The following is a 22,588-nucleotide window of genomic DNA, read 5'->3' as shown; positions in this document are numbered from 1 at the left end:
GCTATTGGACGTTGGGGCTTAAATATAAATTGGCTATCGGCTCGTGCGCTTTGGCCAATATTCGTGCATATATTTGAGCGTAAGTGTCGAGGTGTGTGTGTGTGGGCATAGTACTATTTTGATCAACAATTATACTAAAATAAAAAATTGGACTCACTTGGCTTAAACACGTCGTAGATCCTCAGTGCCATCGCACTGCTAAGCACCTGTGTATGTGTATGACAGCTGTGAGGTCATTAAAAAACCTTATTGGCAGTCGACCGATTTAATTTCAACTGAAATTGTCTCAGCTTAGCTTCGGCCATATGCCGTTACGCATATTAAATATTCAGGCGTGCAAAATTCAAACCGCGTAAATTTGAAAAGGAAACATTCTTAAGTTTTGTTTGTTTTCAAAAAAAAAAAAATTTGGTTGTACGAAATATGTATGCATCGGTCTTAAGTAATACTTTGTCTGCGCAGAAATATTCTTTTCAAAACGAGACGGAAGCTACTATAGAGTCATGCCATTTAGTAGTTGATATTTGCGTTGAATACTTTTAGAAAATTTTTCATTTTTTGATCAATTGATATTATCAGACTTATGACTGTTTGAATATTAATAATTTCAAAATTTGTTTGATCTATTGATCTCTCATAAGGTTAGGTTAGGTTAATCTTGTAGGCTAATAAGCCATTCATAGATCAGGTTTGGTCCTTTGCGATACCAGATGGAGTTCAGTTTCTAGATCAAAGTGGAGTAGTTATCTTTTAAGACATGAATTTTAACAGATTCTATTGATACCTCCTCCAGTGTATCAAACCGTTGGGACCCCAGAGCGTAGCGTAGTCTATTAATGCGTAGCACTAAAGATGCTCTATTGTTTTCCTGATAGCATTGTAAGTATTGGCACTCACTGCCCTGTCGACGCCCGCACGGAAGATACAGCTAAAATGAATTTTTGCAGACCTTTGATCTTGTATAAAATATTTACTTTATCCCAAATGACCTTTAATTCATGCCGCTAGACTAGATCATCCCTTAAAGAAACATACGCATTAGTTATAATACTAAATTGTCTAAAAGACTGTCCACATTTTGGTGTGGAGAAAATAAGGGAAAAATATACACTCTTTAAAAAATAAAAATAAATATTCTATAAAAGTGAATTGCTTCCTATCTGGCTGAAGACTTTTCATCGTGAGTCCAAATGTATACTGGGCCATATCTCGTTTAAACGTAATAAATAGTGCTGCAGCACTTGCGTGTCCCGCCACACTTTCGTTAAACAGCGTTCACGAAACGCTTCAACGGCGAATGCCGCCGACAACGTAGCGACATAAATTTATTACGAAAATTGCCCGACACCGTTGTTTTGGCGCTAGCATTTTCACTTCAAAGTTTTCATAATTGTCGTTGCTGTCGTCGTTGTTGTTGTTGTTGTTGGCATATGCATGTAGCCTCACGACAAGTGGTTCCTGCTGCTAATGTCGCCCAACAAAATGTTGCCTAACGCATTGGAATAATTGTGAACGATAAAAAGCTCCGAAATCCAGTCATTTAAAAGACCACTAAGGGTTTGCAAATTTAACAACAACAACTAGCGTACAATGTCAACCGCAACTGTACTTTTTATTATTTTTCGTTTTCGCTCTATGAGTTGCGAGACCACAGAGAATTGCTGGAGTTAGTTTGTTTTATTGCAATCGCCGTCCACCATCACGGGTCCCGCTGTGAAATTTACCGATACCGTCTTCTTTCCTTTACAATTTTCCGTGCATTTTGTTGGTGTTTTATTTGCAATGGATTTATAACGGCAAATCACTGTTGAATTTCTCACCGAACTATTTTGAACTTATGCTTGAAATTTTCTACTGGGTATGTTCGTGTTTGCATATCCAGCGATGTTATTTTGTGCTCCTGCAACATGTTGCTACAGAGTATAAAAGTTTTGTTCACATAACGGTTGTTCGTATGACCTAAGATAAATTGACATATTTTAATGACAAAAAAAAAAGGACGAGTTCGTAGATGGCTGTAATCGGATCGCTGCCACGCCCACGCCAGCCGTAAACTTTTAAGGTAATAGTTGAGTTACGTTATGTTGGGCTAAAGTTTTGCAAATGACTTATGCAGTTTTACACCCAAGTAGCTCGACCCATCGGGTTTTGACTTCCCAACGTTGATCACGATTTCGGATGTTGAATCAGTAACTGAACGCTCCAGAGACATTAAATTTTAACCCGGTGACAACATGAGAGGCCTTTAAAGGGGGCAGTGAGAAAAATTGGACGATGTGCGTGGTACCGAAATTTTAAATTTCATATGATTCTTTCATTTTCCGATATACAAATCAAGAAGAAATGAATATAACGGAATAAGACTAGGTACCGAATATTTAGAATCTGGTACCTTTAGTTGACTTTTAAACGAAAACGTCGGACAATGTGTGATATATATGTGTAATTAAAATTTAGAGATACTTTTTCCTGCTAATGGCTTTTCTGTGTATCAAAAATGGGTTGAATCGTGTCAATACTTTCCTTAACCCCCATATATCAAACAAAACGATTTTCGAACTTACATTTGGCTTTATACCGCAGATATCGGCCAACATGTGAGTTATCTCTATGAAAATGAGAGGCAGGCCGTCTTTTGCTGATAACAGGGCATATATATAGTGTCTAAAATGGATAAAATTGGTCGCAAACTCGTCCTAAACCCCAAATAGCAAACACATAACATTCGGGTGACTTTACTCCATAGGATTGGCGATGGCACTTTAATGAATCTCCGAGAACATTTTATTAGTATGTGGCATATTAATAGTATGACGTATGGACAAAATGAGATAAAATCGGCTCAATGCCACCCCAATTCCCATATCTTCCTGTAAGAATTTCTCGAACTTTGATTCTTGCAAGTAAGAGTATAAAACCTACGGTTTCACTCGAACTTGGCGCTTCCTTACTGGTTATAAGTGCGTTTGTGTCCACCACATGCGGCTTTTATGATTCCAAATTAACCGACAATTTGTGTAAGTGGCAATTAAAGTGGCGAAAGGCGTGAAAGGATTTCAGTTGTAAGGAATTATTTGCAATATTCTGTTGTTGACTACACACTGGCCGACACACCAACACACACACTCATAACTAGTGCGTACACTTACACACACTTTCATGGCTTTGCTACATACACGTCATCCTACATAAATAATTGGCGCAGGGTTAAGTCTGAGTGGCCATTGATGGCGAAGGCCAGACAGGTGTTTCACAAGTTCAACGCCAAGTGGTTGGGGGGCTGCGGTTATGTTACTATTATTATTTGCTTCAACAGCGATTATGAGGCGTCAAGTACCACAAAAAGCATTTTAACTTTTTGCGCTCACACACACACACACACACATACGCATTCGTGAAATGTTATTAATATTTACAGTAATTTGCTAGTCACAAGTTTGCAAGCATTTTGCAAGCGAAAGTAAGTATTCTTAGTAGGGAGATCGTAGCAGGAGATTTTCGCAATTTCACGCAACTTTAAATATTTTCTGCTTCATTGGAAGATTTTGGAACAACAGAGAGCAAAAATTAGAAGTTATTTTTATGTTCAAATATCCCATTTGTGGGTTAATTTAAGCAAACCACCTTGCCCTCGCTTACTGATTACCTTGTGTACCCTTTAAAGAATTTAGTAAAAATATATAAAACATTGGAAACTACAAAACCAATCACACTTTTTAATAAAAATTGCCCAGATATGTTTATTTCAATTATTTGCACGCTTCTACATAACAGTCACACAGCATGCAACAGTCAGCCTTGCATCCTTTGCATTCAGTTATTTCCCGATTGCCTTGAGTTTGTTGTTGATCCTAATCTAATCAGCGTGTCAGAAGTGACATGTAATTGTGACAGCTAAATATGACATTTAAACTGATGGTTTTGGCGCATTAGGAGTATACGGTTTTGATGGTGTAAATACGGGCAGGTCAAGGATTCCAGTGTCATGCTTGAAGGCGCATTTTTATATACACAAGTGAATGGATTGATGGATGGTGAGTCCATATTCATATTCGATGCATTCTCACATGTAAGTGGTGCATATATAGTTTACGGTTAGAATTCGGTTTATAAAGGTGCGAAAGATAGTATAAAAAACTTTTAATTTTTTAAAAAACCTCGCAAAAGGTTAATTACCTCAGGAAATGTTCTTGACTTCGCTAAAAGTAAAAAAGAGTCATTGAAGGTAAAAAAAAAACCTCATTGAATTTACCAATAGTCAATAATAGGTTGTTGACATCGCTAAAGGTTAACAAAGTGTTCATTGGTAAATAAAGGGTTGATGACCTCAACAAACCGTGAAGGTTTCTTAACCTCGCTAAAGATGTCGATTTCGGCTCACAATACTGCATAGGTAAGCTTTGGGGCCTAAAGATATAATGCCAGCGCAAGAATCGGTAATAAAAAGACATCTAGTGAAATCAAACTCATATCATTTTATTATTTAACCTAAGAAAACTTAGTGGAGTGTATGGAACAGAGAAATATTCTCCTTTATAACTCCATTATTTTTTCCTTAGAGTTCTTACTAAATTCTGTAAAAACTCGACGAAATATGAGTAATATACTCCAATATTCTCCTCTTCTATGGATCTTGGTCGTTAATAACTTGAGCATCGTGGTTGCCGGTGATTGCCTATGTAGACGATGGCACTTGTGGTTAAAGGAAAGCCCCTGAGAGCCATGCACAAATTGATGCAGTTGTATCTCAGCGTCGGAACAAATCAACCGAAGTAAAACTATCTCGTTTTATTTACTAGAATATATACGGAGAATACAGTGCAATATCTAGGGTTCCCTAGGTAGGAAGCTTTTAGTAGCTCTCTATCAATTCCAGCTTCAGACATCCTGCCTATCGCATTGTTCCCCCAAACGAGGTTGCAACCAGTATGGTAGCAGCCTCCTTCAGAGAAATAACCATCCACTCAGACAGCAGAGCGGCGATACTGGTCTTGAACTCATTAGGAGTTGGTCAAGGAGTGAATAACCTCTGACTGAAATGGGAACCATTACATATAGCAAACGCAGGAAATTGTAAAGCTTATGAGTTAGCAAGAAAAGACGCATGTGCTGTCGCAAAAGTCTTTTAGCCCCAGCTCATTCGCAAGAGATCTTGTGATCTCTTGACCCCCAGTAAGGCTAACCTTTTTCTGGTTGGGGGGGTTTTAACAGACCAAGCCGTTAGAGAGCGTAAATGAATCGAGGGCTCTTCAAAGGTCTCCGGTACTGGAATAGTTCACACTGTATTTTTTTAATACGGTTACGATTTTCTTTCACATCTGTTTGTTATTGTATGAAATTATTTAGTATTCCTTTACTGATTTTTCTGAGACAATATTAAAATACAAATAATTCTTACTATCATACGAAATCCCTAGTTGCTAGAGTTTTTTTTCGAATTTATTGTAATTTCAATTATAATAAATAATAATAAAATTTAAGGTTTGTTTTAAACTTACAATTAAATCAAGACTAAACTTAACACCCTGTGTCCAACAGTTCCCCCAAACTAAACATTAATCACACTTTGACTAGCCATGTGATTTCTCGCATGCGACAAAAGAGTCGCACTAAACCTTTGACGGCTGGCAATGCTGCTTACAATCCACAACGCACGGTTGCACTAGGCATTTCGTTTGCAGCGACGAAAACAACAAAAATGTTTAGTTGATTTTGAATCGTCGTGCATGAATATTGTCTGTGAATATTTTGCGCTATTTTTTTTTTAATACATTGTGACATTCGGGCGGAAAATACAATGAAGTAGCCGATTTGCCGGTTGTTATTTTATCTATTCAGCTATTTTAATAGTTTGTGTGTGAGGACTTTTAGTTGCGATAAACAATAAATTAAATAAGAAGGTGTCTGCTTGTGGCGCTATACATCAATGTCTGCTGGTATGTGAGTGTTGGTGAAATATATCCGAAAATTATTAAATCCGACATATTGAAAGTGTACAAAAATGTGTATGCTTCCGAAAGTTAAAAGTTTTCTGATTTGCAAAAGCAAAACAAATGCTAAACACAAGATTTAAAATAAATTATTTTTTTGAGATTTGCAAACGAAAGAGGAAATGAAGAAAGAAAAAAAGCGCAATTATGAGAATAAAAAGTATTGTTGCTAATTTTGTTTTGAAGTGTGAGTTGCAAGTTGGCAAACATGAAACATAGCATACGCACACATGCAAGTGTTGAAATGCATATGCGTCTGCTGGAATTACCCAGCCAACAAATCGAATTGTGAAACAAGTTGCAATTACAATTGCATTTTTCTCTACCTTAATTATTATTTTGTTAAAAGTGAACAATGAAAGTTGAAACAATTATTAAGTGCGATCATTTTGAAAATAGTAATACTGCCAATAAGTCTGGAATTCATTTGTGTATACAGCTTTTCATTAATTTCGTTTTCGCTGTTTCCACCACTTATCGTTAATACCACTACAATTCTATACGAATGCAAGTGTGAAGTGCAAAAAGCATAAAAACCGGTTCGACCACTTCAACCAACAAGGCAGCCCCAGCAAACGAAATGCTATTAACAAACGGGTGGTCACACAGCTGGACAGACAGTTCAAACGGCCTGTCTGCCTGCCTGCCTGCCTGCATGCTGGACTTGTCGTTATTGCCTTTCAGGCCCTAAACCGAAAAGTGAATGGAAAAGCAGAAAATAAATAATAAATACATACAACCCAGTAAACAGTGGGAAAGCAAAACTCCGATAAGCAGAAGTGCAAGTGGAGAAACAAATATTGTTGTAACCAGAAATCATAAGTAAAATGTGTTTGTTCAGTTGTTGCACTGTTGTGTAGTAATTTCCATTCGCCGCCATTGCGTTTTTTTTATTGCTTTGCACAGCCGTGTTGTGCATTTAATGGCGCTTATGTCTGCATTTTGAATAGTTTTGCTTTTCCGTCTGGCCAAAAAGTGCATTCAACAAGCCGGCGATCACACAGAAATACGCGTAAATTTTTGAATTCAGTTCTCTAAACTAATATCACATAAAAAAAGTGAAATTCAAGAACCTAACATTTTGTATACTAAATTTTCTATTCGCAGTTTGTTTGTGTATCTACATGTCTGCTAGTTGAGACAGGTGTCTGCTGATATAATGAAATGAGAAATTAAATAATAAATCGTGATATGATACCATTTTTGAAACAAAAACCATGCTCTGCATTTCTTGCATTAAGTTTTTTACACACTAGTTTTTCATACGCCCAATCAAGCAAATTTCATGTAGTCGGTTATTTGATACATTTTTTGCCCTCACTTAAAAAAATTGTTAATTTGTGATAACATTTTCTGTAAAATATTCCTCTAACGAGTTTATGCAAGTTGTTGATTATCGTTTGATGCTAAATTATGTCACTAATATACTCATTTTTCCTTAAAGTTCTTTACCTTTTTAGAAAATATAAAATTGAATACTAAGAATGGTTAACAGTTACCTAAAGTGCAAAATGTTAGTTTTTACCGTGCCCAATCTTATCTTGTTTATGTACCTATCTTTACACCTGCTTGTCTTATCTCAACCGCCGATAACACATATTAACAAACTTTATAACAATATGTGTATGAAATTAACTACTTTAAATTTTTTTTTTCAACACGGTATATTTGTTCCAGAAAAACGGTGTAAAGAAAGACAATTTCCAATTATGTACTCTGACCATTAAAAAGGGAATTCCTGTAAATTTGTGATATGAACATATTTGCAAAAATTAAATGTGACAAACAAAATTTAAGTCCAAAAATTTTTTAAACGTAGTAAATGAAAAAATCGTCTAAAAAATTCCAAATTGTAAATAAAACGCAAAATTTAATTTAATTTAATTATTCATAAATGCCTTCAAAGGTCTGATAGGGATTAGACGTAATAGACTTACGCCAACGATTATCCCAATCCTCGAAACGCTTCTCATAAGTACTTTTTGGAATGGCTTTCATCTCCTTCAGCGAATTTTGTTTTATCCCTTCGATCGACTGAAAACGGATTCCACGGAGGTGCAGTTTCAGATTGGGGAACAAGAAAAAATCACATGAAGCTAAATCTGTTTAATACTATGGTTGATCGTGGTTGCATCTTTTGGCTTTACAAATTTTGGATGATTTGAGACAAATTTATTGTAAAATTCGCAACTCACTACCGACTTAAGGAGCTGCTGTAAACTATAGTAATTAAGGACAGTCCTACCAACTTAGCGAAATACATTTTTTCCAAATATCATTTACCCGAGAAATTTAATTACAATTCCTGGGTGCTTTTTTGTCTCAATCTTTTTATGTACATATATGTGATTTAAAAATTATTTATACATAATATTCTCACAATTATATAATACAGCAGTATCAGCAGTTTCAGAAGCTGCTTTAAAAACAAAAAAACAAATAAATACTCTAAAGTCCAAAACTTAAAAATGCTTATGCTTATCTGGCAACTATGTTTCAATTCGTTGAGCATTTAATTTTATATTTTGCCGCTATTGACTTTTTGCCCTTTATATTCACTATTCTACATTTCACTTCTCAAGTCTAGACAATAAAGCCGCACATATCCATACATAAACAACTGTATATCGCGGACTTACACCCGTTTCATTTCGGCCGTCTCCTTTAAAGTAAATTCCAATTCAGTCCAACGGCAACCCTTGGCACGGGCGACGTGCAATTGAAAAATTTATTATTAAAATATCCCCAACTATTGTACATAAACATGAGCATTTCTTCACAGCTTTGCTCTGCTGATGCTGGGGGATGCAAACTTGGCGTGGAATATCGAACCGCTGCTCGTCGCACAGATGTACGCAGAAGCGTGGATCCACATGCTGGCTTCGCTATACCCAGCTACAATTTACTTGCTTTACTTACTGCACACATACATACACGCATAAAATACCAATGTGTGTGTATTCGCAGTGGGAATGCGTTGCAATTGTGCTTAATTTTTTATTAGTGTTGTTGCTGTTTTGTTGTGTCTGTGTCATTGTACTTTGGAGTATTGCTTCAATGCCACTCCCACTCCACAACATCAGTTCGATGTGTGTCTATAGCAGCTTGAGCGCAAATCGCAATCTTTTTTCCTTTATCAAAAATTTGCCCTCCAACCAATGCCCGTAATGCTTGTGTTTGCAGGCCGTGTTGTGTTTGGGAATGTCATCGCGTTGTCCACGTCCCCCATCTGCGCCGGCTCCATCTGCACATTGTCTGCTGTCGCTCTTCGTGGCGCGGCTGTTCATTCGCCTTTTCTGTGGACATTGCTATTCCGTGCGCGTCCTTCTGCCTTTTGCCTTCGTCGTTGCATATTTTATGCGTTCGCCATTCCAGTATTTTCTCATTGATACGTTAGGTCGTTGTCGTTGCCTTTGTTGCCTTCGCTATGTGTTTTTGTTGCACCAGCTCGCATATTTACAATATGTGGCATGCCACACAAACGAATGTTGAAATATCAATTTTGAAAATTCCTCTGACTTATTTAAGTTTATTGTGATTTTGCGTTTGCACTTTGTACTTTGTATCCTGGCCTCATAGACATGTTCCGGTGTGCGTTGAAATGCTGCGAATTCTTTACAGACAGCTCATTTGAGCGGTGATTGTGGTGTTTCAAACGATTCGCAATAACTTCCATATGGAAAAATATTTTTTATTAGCTTGTTTGAAGGGCAATTGTTTATTTTTTTCTTGCGACACCTAAATTCAAATATAAATCGGAGAATAGGTTAGATGGCTGATAAGATCACACGTGGACTTTTATATGTAGTCCTTTGTGAAGTCATAGAAAAGAAGAACTCCAGTTCGAGCTTGTAAATTAGAAAAACGCTTAGCAGCCAATAGAGAATTTCACAGGCACTAATTTCCATTTCCGCCAGTTCGGTGGGATGTCTGAAGGTATGCCTTCCTAAGTATTTAGTATTTATCTCCTAAGCGCGGCACAGTCAAGAAGGAGTTGTGTCCTCCGCATCCATACAGTTTCTACAGATGGCGACTGGTAGGATTACCAGCCGTACCGTTCCCACGACAGTCGGGTCTACGAAAACGGAACGGCCCCGGATTTTTATCCGGCCAAGCACTGTCAACTCGGCAGAATTCTGCCGTTACAACAACAACAACAACATTGCCAGCCGTACTGCTTGGACACCAATAGGGCAAATGCCTGTTAAAAGCCCCACAACTAGGGAGAGGCTAGTCTAACTGCGGACAAAGACTTCACTACATCTAAGAATTACCGATTACCGATTTAAAAGGGGTTAGATCATCGAAATAATAGCCCCTGGCCGGATAAAATCCGGGTCAATTCCGGTTAACCGGTTGTTGTTGGAATCGCATCTAAAAAACAGTCAGCCAGTTCATGCTGATATGCTTTCACAGAAATCATCACTGCAGTCACCTGCTTCGAGCGGAACCGCCTCCTAGTACATCAAGAGGTCATTCCTCAGCTACGTCGACCCCGTCGAAAACGCACGTTTCTTGGACCTTCCGTTAGATGACGTCGACGACAATTTAGCTAATCCTTACCATTCTAACGGAGACTGCTAAAACAACAAAAACAACAGATAAATAGATGTCTTTCGATCAATCTAGGGCCAAAAGGCTTTTGGAACAACGCATATACCGATGCTGGGCCAACGCTGGCTAAGCCCAGCTGTCTAGTAGTAGAACACAAGAGGAGGGAGAGTTTAGGCACCCCTTGACAGCTCTGAACGCACTGTTAAGTGGCTTCAAGGCTCGTATCGCCGCTCTGCTATCTGAGTGGACGATCACTTCTCTGAGTGTGGCGGTACTCCGGGGCAGTAAATCCATTGCTACCATAATGGCTGCATTCTCGGTTTGGAAAACACTGCAATAGTCAGGAAGTCTGAAGCCGAAGTTGATAGAGAGCTCGGATGAGTCGCCAGCATTTAAATTTTCGCAATATCTTAAATTTAACTGCTTTCGCAGAAATTATAAGTTTTGTCTCAAATTTAGTATAAAAATGCTGGAATAAACACGGAAATTCTTATTAAACGCAGCTCGACTTCTAATAAATGCTTTATGAATAACTAATTACTTACGATTTCATAAGAATTAAAGATATATTGTCCAAATGCACAAAGAAATGGCATATTATTTGCAATAATTTCTACTTATATTCCCATTGTTGCTTTTGAAATTGAATATACACCTGCTCATGTACATATATGTATGTATATGTATGCATTTATATACCTACCGATGATTGTGTGCGGGAATTTGCAAGGCGAAATTCTTGAGTTTCGCCAAATCGCATTAGCGGTCATTACGCCCACCAACTTGCCCACTGACGAAGTGTAGACGCTCCCACACAACACTCGTCGGCTTATGACATCTGATACTAATCAAATGTCACCTGGTCATTTTTTTTATACCATTTGTTCACAAATTAAATAAAATGTGAATTTTTAAAACTATTTTTGGTTGCTTGACGCTCATGGCGACGTTATAAGAGCAAAGTGTTGTGTCACCTCCACATGAACCACTGCAGTTATGCGAGCGAAGACTGGAACAGTTCTCATAACTTGACGAGAACATAGCAGAAGTGCTCAAAATTAGTGCAAATCTGCGTTTGAATTTTTGAATGACGTTACTGTAAAACACGACACAGCCAAGCGAAAGGTATTCAATCGGCTGAAGAAAACTCGTCGAAAGCAAAGTAAAAGCATAAACAGCAGCAACAACAACTGCAGAGCATAATAACAATAATAATAAGTAGAACACTCACAGTTGGGGTGTTTAAAAGTCGGTAAACTATGGAACTATGAGTTCGTTGAACTGAAATTTTCTTGCAAGTACCGCTGGGCCAACGCCATCGTCAGCGCCGCCGCACTTCTACTTCCATGGCTACTACACTTCGCTGCTTGGTTGCTTTTGCTGCTCTTTTCGAGCATCGAACACCTCTTGGCTGGCTGCTTGCGGTTTTGTGGTTTTATTTTCTTTCTGCGCTTATTTCGTGCCACTGTTTTGCTCGTGCAAAATTTTTTTATATTTCATTCTCCCATTCTTCGCATTCGCACTTTGTTGTGCTTGCAGATACAGTTTATTTTTGTTCTGTACTTAGGTGCGCGATACAATTACGTGCCGTGTCTGCCTACTTGCCAGTCAGCTGTTATCTGCGCCGTTGTTTTTGCAATGTTTAATGATTTTAGTGTGTCAGTAGTTGACAGCAGTTGGTTTTTTCGCTGCTTGACTGGCTGCCAGTTGCCGTGTTCCGCCAAATCATAAGCTTTGTATGAGCTCAAGCGCGCAGCGGGGCGATCTAAAACTTATTTTTAGAATTATTATGCTTGTGATTCTTTCTTATCTCCGTTTTTAAAGATCACCCAAAATAAGAACATATCTGGAACATATTCCTAACTATAATGTTAATATCTGCAGATTTGACAGGTTTCGAAAAAAATTATAATCAAAAAAATTTATAATCGAAGAAATTTCGATCCTCTGTCTCTGAGAGTGACGTTATTATAATGATCATTATTTCACAATGCTAATCAATTGAAACAAAAAATTTATGAGTTATCTATAATTCTGTGTGCCTAAGGCCTTCCGGTCGCGCGCTTGCAGCAGAAGTGTCGCATTACTGCAAATAGCTGCCGTTGTGCTCTTTTGTATTCTGCTTGACTTTCTTTGATGCTTTTACTGCGTTTGCTCTATTTGTTTCGTTGTTACTTTCGTGCTTTTACTTAATTACAGCCACAGCTACTGCACGCGTATGCCTGTATGTATGTGCTGTTGTTGTCTGACTAATTTGTGCCGTGACTGATTTAAGTGAGCCATAGCCCTTAAGCCCGACTTCTCCCAACTATTAACCTCGTTCTCCCTTTTTACGTGCATCAACTCTGCTACTCTACTTTTTTGCACCTAATTACGGTACTATGATTTTTAATCCATTCGTTGCAACATGTGTTCCGATAAATACTCGACTACTGCACTTGGTTTCTTAATTGCCGATGAAATGAATCTCGGTATGGTATGGAATTTGAAAGAAATATAAAGGGTGATCCATTTTGAGGTAGGGAAAAAGAAAAAACACAGAAACTTCAAAGAACATTCTTTGACATTTATTTTTTGAAGATTATCTCTTTCAAATGTTGGTCGCGGCTACTTCTCAGATGGATGAAATGGTAGCTCTTAAATCTCCTCAGGCTGGTCTTCGTCACAAATGCGCAAATTTCGCCTGTTTACTTACCCATTGAGCCAGTAATGGGCCTAATCGTAGAATGAAATTTGTGCCCTAGTGAGTCGGATCTTGAAACATTTCAAAAACGTATAAGGCGAAGCGATGTCGTTTGGGAAGGTTGAACGGCTTCAGTTCTTGCATAAGCTGTAAACACAAGCTTTCAATTGAGCGAGTTGAGTTAAAATTCCTATAAGAATTTGCTTCTACTTTTCGATTGGATTTTCGGCCAATAAACTTCTCTGAAATTCTTTTTGGATTGATTCCACAGCTTGTTTATATTTGATTGTTCTCCATAGTTGCGTATCAGCACAACCCTGTCATTACCGAGATCGCAGTGCGTAGGCCCGTCATCGAACGCATTACATGACCATAAACATTTTTATTCTTAGAATTGCCACATTCAACGCCATTGGCAGCTGGGCTGTTGACTGCGCTTCACGCATCTACCAATAAAGCTCATTAGACTCTCAAATTGTTCTTAAAATTACCAAGAGCTTTATGGCAGGCGCCCGTTAACTGGCGAAGTTATCTACACATTTACCTAGGTATGTGTGTAAATCGGGTCTGCAGCCATTTTGTGCGTCTGCAACCTTTGACTTGCACATGGTCTGGCCTCTAGTTTACATGGCTGCCTCAAATAATGCTGCAACGTGATCTGAGTACAGGACGATTCCTGAAATTTTAATGCTTGAATTTTTTTAAAGGTTCAAGTTTGCGGATTCTCCGAAAAATAATATGCTCATGTGCATAGAAAACTGCTCCATTAAATAACCTATATCCTTAACTATTCCCTTGTGCTTTTACAGTGGCGAGAAACTTTGCGGCATACAAAATGAAGGATTTTGATGTCTTCTCATAAAATTTTAAAATCCACTTTATTTGTGTATGGGTAAAATAATACAGAGTCTTTGAAGATTTAAAAACGATCCATTTCCTATGTTTCTAAATGCAACTTCTTCAACTTGAGGGCAGGAGCGACATTTCCATTGTTCAAGATGATTAGGCATATTGTCACCACAGCCGCCGAGCGTGCTTTTGCCATCAAGTGCGAACCTCGTACGCCACATTTTTAATTCTTTCTATGAAAATTACTCATTCCCTAAATTGAGTTTTTTGAATGCAACCGCAAAACGAAACAGCCAACAATGTGAAGACATGTCTGGAGTGCATATACATATAGTATATACATACATATGTACGTATATACTTTGCCAGCCAAAAGCGTTGATTAAGAGGAGAGTTATGGTTGTTTAGAAAGTCGAGCCTCAAACTTTAGGGGTTGTTTTGGTTTCTTTGTGCAAATTCCTGGCGAGCGCACATTGAAGGACGCATCAAGAGATTTCAGTTAATTTTTCTAAAATTGAAAGCGTTTTGTATGATGACACTTGAAAAACTTGGGCGAACACAGCAATTTAGTCTTGCCGTGAGTGAAAAGGAAAAAGGGCAATTTTGATTGCATAATTCTTTAAACAATTACTTGCTTTGGTTACTGTTGTGGCCATTTAATTTGGGTTATATATTAAACTAGAATTGTTTTGACTATCCTATCTTCTAAGTTGGTTCGAACTGGGCACAGTGTGCTAAATCTTACTAAAATCGGTTCAGTAGTTTAGGACTCCATCGCGGACAAACAACGTGACACGTAATTTTTATATATAAAGATATAATTGATAATTGCTAGACTCATAAGAGTCCTTGTTAAGAGCAGCTAACCTCAATGCCATATTTGGTCAGTATTAATATAAAGTATAATTAAGAATTAGTATTCAAGTGAAACTTGTGAGGTACGCCGAAATTTAGAATAATCAACCGCAAATTATGAGAATTTCACGAATGAAAACAAAAGTAACATAATTTCCTCGTTCCCTCTCAGTTAGCGTCATGACATAAGGAGCAAGCCAGCGTGTGTGTGTAACTGTGTAACTGTGAAGAAGCCATCAATAAAGTGAGTGATAAATCGAGATATCGTGCAAAGTGGCCATAAAAGTGTTTACATGTGTTTACTATCAATTAAAAAGTGTCACAGCACTCAAGGTGATGAAGGAGCCGATAAATATTGATGCGCTTCTCTCAAGGCTTCCCTCATCCCCAGTGCTTCGTAAATAAATAACACCCTGCGGAACAGGAAGAAAATTCCACTGAGTTCTTGTGTGAGTGCGCGTGGGAGAAATACGGTCATCGCGTGTCACGAATGCGTTCAGTGAGCAATCAAAAGCGAAGTAAAGAAACCTCGTGAATAATTCAATAAGGAAACACAAAGTGCAATATAAATTGAAAGTCGCAAGTCGCGTACTTATGGGTATGGCTACGCCGCTGAAACGCCCCATAAATGACCTGTACAACAATAATTAGTTTGAAAGTGTAAAAAAATAATAACAATTTAAAAGTGCTAAGAATCAACTTATTATCAACACAGCAGTGGTACGGCGATACAAAACAACACAATCGCCGCTATGTCGATGCGCAGCAATAAGTTGAACTCGTCACAGTCGGCGTATCCGCCGCCGCCGCAATCGCCGCAGCTGCAATACCTGCCGCACCATCAGCATCAGCAACAGCTGCTGCAGCAATTGCAACAGCAACACAAATTCCAGCAGCAGCAACAGCAGCTGTCACAATCGCCGCCAAGCGTCTCACAACAGCATCAGCACCAGCACCAGCACCAGCCGCCCAACGCCACCAACAGTCGCAACAACTTGGCCACACTGGTCGCGGCCATCAACAATGAGAACGGCTATCAGCTGTCGGCGGCCACGGGCAACTCGCCAGCCATAAATGTGACATCGCCACCCTCGTATTCCGCAGCCATCGCGGCGGGCAACGGCACGGGCGTTGGCGGTGGTGGCGGCGGCAGCATGAGCGCGCCCATATTGGAGGGCCACAAGACGAATGCTTCACCATTCCAGTTTCTAAATCACTACCAAGCACAGGATCTGGCCAACATGCCAAACTCACAGTTGGTGGTGGATGGCGGCGGTGGTGTGGTTGCTGAGGACGATGTCGATGAGTTGGATCCGCAGCAGCAGTTGTGTGTGGTTGCCAAAATGCAGAAGTCTGTAACGATTACCGTTACGCCGCAGCGCAGCAACTCCATGGACTATTTGAATTTTGAGGAGAAACGTCAATTGATCGCTTCGTCACTATCCCTATCGGATATCTTGCATTGTAATCCAGCTGCGGCTGGCAAGGAGGCGGCTGCCAATGCTAATGGTGAGTTCAATTACACAAATTCCTGTGAAATAACCAAATAATGCCCGAAAATCAGTTGAATAGCTCATACACATGTAAATATGTCTGTGCGAAATGGGGTCAGCTCAAGTCATTAATTACAATTACTCGACAATATGGCAACTCAATAGCCATTAATTTGCATTTTATTAAATCTTAATTAATTCGAGCAAAAAAATCTGCACAAAAGTTATCAAAGAGGTGGGGTATTCAAATAATTAATTGTGTTAGTTCCAAGGACTTTCATGTGATCCTTGTTTTTAAAGAGTGATCCATTTTGAGTTTCCCTACTTTTTTTAAAGAAAGAAGACAGCAGCTTCAAATTTAATTTTTAATTTAATGGGAATTATTATCATTGTGCTTTCATTCTTTGGTATTTGTGTTTTGAGGATTATCTCTTTCAAGTGTTAGCCGCGGCAAAGTTTCAGATGGTCCACCCGTTGAGTCAAATTTCGCCGAGTTCACGAGCTTTAATTTCAGACATCTGTCAACACCAAACCGTGGTTTTTTCTGGAGAAATGGCAGCTATTTAATCTATTCAGATTGCGTCGTCCCAAATGCGGTAATTTCGCTTGTTTGCATACCCATTTCTGACAATGAATAAAATTTGGTTCGAAAAAGTCGGATCTTGTTGGAACTTTTTACGAGCCCATAGAGCGAATCGAGACACATCAGTCTTGAGTTGCAGCGAACGGCTTCGAAACGACTCCATGGTCTTCGTGAACACTCCCAGCTTCGGCTGCTATATTTTCTTCACTTCGTGCTAGCGTTTTCTATTCGTTCGAACATTATCCATTTATTATTGGATCTTTCCGAGAATATTCATTTAACAGCGTGCCGCTTGCGGTACTCCATGTACAAAGTATTATTGGAAAATATCGAGCAACACGTCTCAGAGTAAACTATATTACTAAGTGTTCTCTTAATACCGACTTTCAAATGGGCATACAACATTTTTAAATTTACTAAAACGTCGCAAGTTGATTGAATTTCAATTCCAAACGTCACGAAATATTTCTTCTCGGTACTCTTGATTTTACTTTTTATAGTCTGCACACGAAACGTGACTTACGAGTAATTATGTAATGCTCGTGAATTTCTATGTATGTAGCTTCGTTCGTGTATGAGCTTACGATCGAGTAGTTTTCGGCCAGATTACAGCAGTTTAGCACAGCTAAACGTAATCTACGATCTTAATACTACCAGTGATTACAATCGAATAGACATACAAATATACAAGAGTATAGCCAGGCCTTGGAAGCGTCCATTGATTGCGTTCGGACAATTGATTACGCTTTAATTGCACCCGATTGCGTAACAACAACACAACAAAATCAACTAATTGAACACGAAAATAAAAATCGTCGAAAAAGAATGCTCTCGAAAATAAAAGAAAGTAGAAGAGCAGACAAAAACGAATGCAGAGAAGTAAAAGGGAACTTTGGGCAAGACATTTTATTCCTTGCACTCCTCCTCGTGGCCCGAAGCGCACGATATATTCAATTCCAAATTCATTGTAGCGACGTGACTGGTTTCCAATTTAATTTAGACTGACACAATGTAGAGAAGCGGAGACAAGAACATCCACACAATTTCTTAAAATTACATAAAACTTAGAGAAATTCGAATAAAGTCCATGTAAATGGCTTGAGCAAAATGTACCGGCAAAAATTGCAGCACATCTCTTCCAAAGCATAAGTCGCTGAAATGGCGTTGGTTAAATTAAATTACGCAAAATGCGCTGCTCTCCGCCGGGAAGATTTGAGCACGGAATTTCTGACACTTTCGACAATTGAAAAATCTTGCTCGTCTGGCAATGCGGCACAGCGGAAGCAGCAACGCGTCCTCCCGCACTTCGCTCGCTATAAGCGGGGGCGCATACATACGCCCGTGACTCCTTTTATCTTCTCTTTTCTTTGGTCTTCTTGCGGTCGCTGTTTCCGCAGTTTATCGTCCCAAGCTTCTATTGTCAGCGAAAAGAGACGATGGCAAATGGTTTGTCACATTGCTGTCATTTTCCTGTGAGCAGAAATTCAATAAAATTCGCATTACAATGTAATCGCCACAATAAAAAGTGTTGGCATCCAACGCGCTGCGGTTTATGATTTCATCCACGAACTCCACACACATATGCGTAATAGCACGCTTGCCTAAGCATAATCCTGAAATGCTACCTACATATCTGTGGAGTAATTCAGAAATATGTGGATTTGACGGCAGACCTTGTAGTATAAGGCTAAAGCTAAGGCCTTGTTGTTCGGTCATCGCATAATGCACCGGCTGAACATCTGTTTTGATGATAGTGCTTGCACGACTCCAAATGTATAATATGTAGTTGAATAGAACTAATTCGAACTGATCTATAAAATAATTTATAAAATTATATTACCTGCTACGTCGATGCAGCGCTGCCTGCCCGATTTCCAAGCATTGGAGGCGTCACTGAAGGCGTTATCCGGAATAGCCGTGAGAGCACCTTGGACCCCCTCTGTCGTCTCAAAATGCTTGCCTTTCATGGGTCTTTTCAGCCAAGGAACAAGAAAAGCGATGTGAGCCGGGGCATTGTCGTGGTCCAACTTCCAATCGGCTGCGATGTCTGGTCGGAACCGATTGACGCTTCGTCTGTGTTTCTTTAGGACTTCCAAGTAAAACTCGGTGTTGACGGTTTGTCCAGTAGGAACAAAATTCATGGTGAACGATGCCTTTGATGTCAAAAAAGACAATCAGCTTTGTTTTCACTTTGGATTTGCTAATTTTTCCATTTTTTGGTCGAGGTCATCAGTGACTTCTTCTCGGCCCTCCAAAAAGGCCTGGTGTCACCGAAACACACCACTTTAATGTAAGCCTGCTTGATCATATCACATGTCTCTGTCGCAGATTTACTGAGTTTTACACAGACTTTAATCGGGTAACTCTGCTGTATGTTCGGCTTGCACCACTCACAGTAACACGTCGCGCAAAAATGTTTGTCCTGACTCTCCTGGTGGTCGGAGACAACTGACCAGCCGCTCGTTAGTTAGCTAGGAACGCCCTCTACCGAATCCAGTCGGTGCGCGCACGCTTCGAAGTATTGTCGCGGCGGAAGAAAATCAGTCCTATTATTTTCCGGACAAACCCTGTAATTCGTACTTAATTGAGTAGATATATCATGTCTCTGTCATATTTCATTCAATATAACAGTGATTATGGATCCTTCATTAAGTTGGGAGGAGAGCTCGGTCCAAACCGGCCACCGCTTTGTGCCTTATCACTATTATTTCATGATTTCTTGCACATGTGGACTCGTTACCACAAAACAATTGATGTAAAAACGGAGCTCGCTAGTCGGTTGGCTGTAGAACATGGTACCACTCACTATGTGTCGTCGGGCTTCGGCTTTGGACTGGCATTGTGTTGCCATTATTGTTGAAGGCAAACACAGGCGTAGTTTAAACAACGAATTCTCTATTTCTATAAAACAATTTTCATATGTATACGTGCATGTGTGTGTGCAACAATTTTTCTAACTTTATGATAGAGTTCGTTGTTATTGGTGGTGCAACTGTTGTCAGGCGAACAATGCAGTCATCTGTGCACATTCTGAAACAAAGCACGTCCAACGGCCAAACGTCGCCACTAATATTTGCGTAGCCACACACACACACACACACACATACTCACATATGCACATACATATCCATATTACTACTAACATATGAGTGTGCATGTGTGTAGCGTATGAAATGCCCTGCAGCCGATTTAACCATAAGTCCGTCCGTTCGCCCATCCTTCTGTCTGTCTATTTTTATCATTTGTTTGTGCTTCGGCTGGCTGCTAATAGTGTCCTCACTGCTGACTGTCAGCCTTTGTATGGACATGAACAATATTCTCTCACTTGTGCGCCGCTCCACCCTGCCTCGCCCATCTTGTGTATGCTACCTCACACTTGAGCGCCACAGTGTCGGCTCATGTCAATACCGTGCCGAACCGTATGTGCTCGTGCTTGCTCGTGTACAAGTAGCCAAAGTTAAGAATTAAGGACGCGCTTTGTGACGTCGAGTTGCATTGTTGTTGTCATCACATGACTTTCAACTGTTTGGCAACATTTTTTTTTGCTCTAATATCAATTCAATTTAAGGCTCAGCAGCATTTTTTCGTTTAGCATTTCACTCTGAATGGGTTAGGAGTGCACATGTGTATGTGTGTGCACACATATTCATATTCGGCTTTCCTGTTTTGGGCAACGCTGCTGCCAAAATACTTTTCGAATACATTAAAACTCGGTATTATGTTGTAGAAGTTGACATCTCTCTTATTTGATTGGGCTTTTGTTTCAAAGTTGAGTGTAATGTTTATTTGAAGCATGTTCAGCAGGCAAAATATGGCACTGGCTAAAGCTCTTCCTTTTCTAACAAAGGCAAATAAAAATTTGTGAAAATATCCCATTTCGTTATTTACTTTTGTTTATATTTTCCTTGAGACTTCCTGACAAAATTGTACATTTCAGCAAGATAATACACAAAGCCTCACTTAAACCTTTTTATCTTCCTAATTTTTTCTTTTTCTTATTTTAATACACATAAACGTTTGTCTACAGAACTATTTACGTACTATGTTCATGAAAGCATGATGTCTCCCACTTAAGCAAAAATAAATTGTATAATAAAATAAATATAAAACAATAGCTGTTATTGACTGACTCGCTTTATATCCAACACAGTTTTAGTTGGGAAATATGCCTTGGGGCTTCGTTTTGCAACGATTCACAAAAAACTTGGTTATAACAACTTTTTCTAGGTGTTTTTAAGCCTAGTCTGAAATAAAGAAAAACCAAATTTTTTCTCTCATTCCGATAGATTTTACCGTTAAAAATATTACACTAATATTTTAAAACTGTAACTCCAATAGGTTTTGAGTGACAGCCTTCTAAAACTTAAACGCCCATTTCAATCAGAATCAAATGAATTTGGTAGGCCAAAACCAACAAAATATTGAGTAAATTTGAACTTTTTGTCAATTTTGATTTTTTAAATTCTCATAAAGCGATTTTTTTAGACACATGTGCATAATATTGGCCAAAAATAAATATATACTTTTTGTTAATTTTTTTTTATAAACAAAAACCATAATTAGGCTAAGTACTTACGCACACATATAAATATGTACGTATGTATATGTGATAGGTCAATTGGAAAGTACCCGGCCTACCATGTTAAAATAAAATTTTAATTTTTTTTTATTCAACACAGTTCCCTTGAAGGGCGGTAAATTGATTATAGCGACCTTCCAAGTTTTCAAAACCATTTTTGGAGTACGATTTGCCCTTCATATAAAAATAGGCCTTCATTCGACGAAAATGTTTTCCCAGAGCATTTTTTTTGAGAATTGGGAACAGCTAGTTGCTGTGGGTCAGATCTGGAGAATACGATGGAGGCGGAAACAATTCGAAGCTCAATTAATGGATTTCTGGCAGCTTTTCACCGACTTTTGAGACGGTCTTTGGTTGGTTTTATTGAAATGTGACCGGTTTTTGGCGATTCCGTCCTTTAAATGGTCCAATACCGCTATGTATTAGTCGCTGTTGATGCTCCTGCCTTTTCAACTTAGTCAACAGAAAAATTACGCACTCCATCATAACCTTGCCAGCCGACTGTCGTGTTTTTCCACGCTTTGGAGCGGGTTCATCGTGTGCAGCCCTCTCGGACGACTGTCGATTGGACTTCGTAGTGAAATGATGGAGCCTTGTTGCATGCATTGTCACAAAGCGACGCAAAAGCTCCGGTTTATTACGCTTGAATATCTACAAACACTGCTCGAATCATCAATTTGTCGTTGGTTTTTGGTCAAAAGTGAGCTAGCGCTTCACCCAATTTGCACAGGGCTTTCTCAGTTGATATGTTAAGAGTAGAGCTATCTCGAACAACTTCCCTTTACGGGCATCTAAAATTATTTTGTAGACTTTTTTTGGTCGTTTCAGTCGGCAACAACCTCTTTTGAGCTCCCACTGCGTTCACCGTATTCGGTGCTTATTATACAACGTCTGAACTTAGAATACGAATCCTTGGTGCCCGGCAACTCGTCATTTAGTCAAGTTTAATCTTCAACTATATTTTTATACTCTCGCAACAAAGTTGCTAAAGAGAGTATTATA

General features: G+C 39.0%; 1 protein-coding gene across 1 annotated transcript in view; it reads left to right on the top strand.

Moving 5' to 3' along the window:
• Positions 1-6,458: 6,458 nt before the first annotated feature.
• Positions 6,459-22,588, top strand: part of LOC108967412 (putative uncharacterized protein DDB_G0271606) — a 66,185-nt gene continuing 50,055 nt past the window's right edge. The window contains exons 1-2 of the mRNA XM_018930800.1: positions 6,459-6,529; positions 15,104-16,440. Of these exons, the coding sequence (XP_018786345.1) occupies positions 15,684-16,440 (757 nt within the window). The 5' untranslated portion in view covers positions 6,459-6,529; positions 15,104-15,683. The remainder of the gene's footprint in view (positions 6,530-15,103; positions 16,441-22,588) is intronic.

The sequence above is a fragment of the Bactrocera latifrons genome, unplaced genomic scaffold (assembly GCF_001853355.1).
Source record: "Bactrocera latifrons isolate USDA-ARS-PBARC rearing strain unplaced genomic scaffold, ASM185335v1 scaffold_188, whole genome shotgun sequence".
Taxonomy (NCBI): domain Eukaryota; kingdom Metazoa; phylum Arthropoda; class Insecta; order Diptera; family Tephritidae; genus Bactrocera; species Bactrocera latifrons.
Note: the sequence above shows the minus strand (reverse complement) of the source record. Positions and strands in the feature narration are given on the sequence as shown.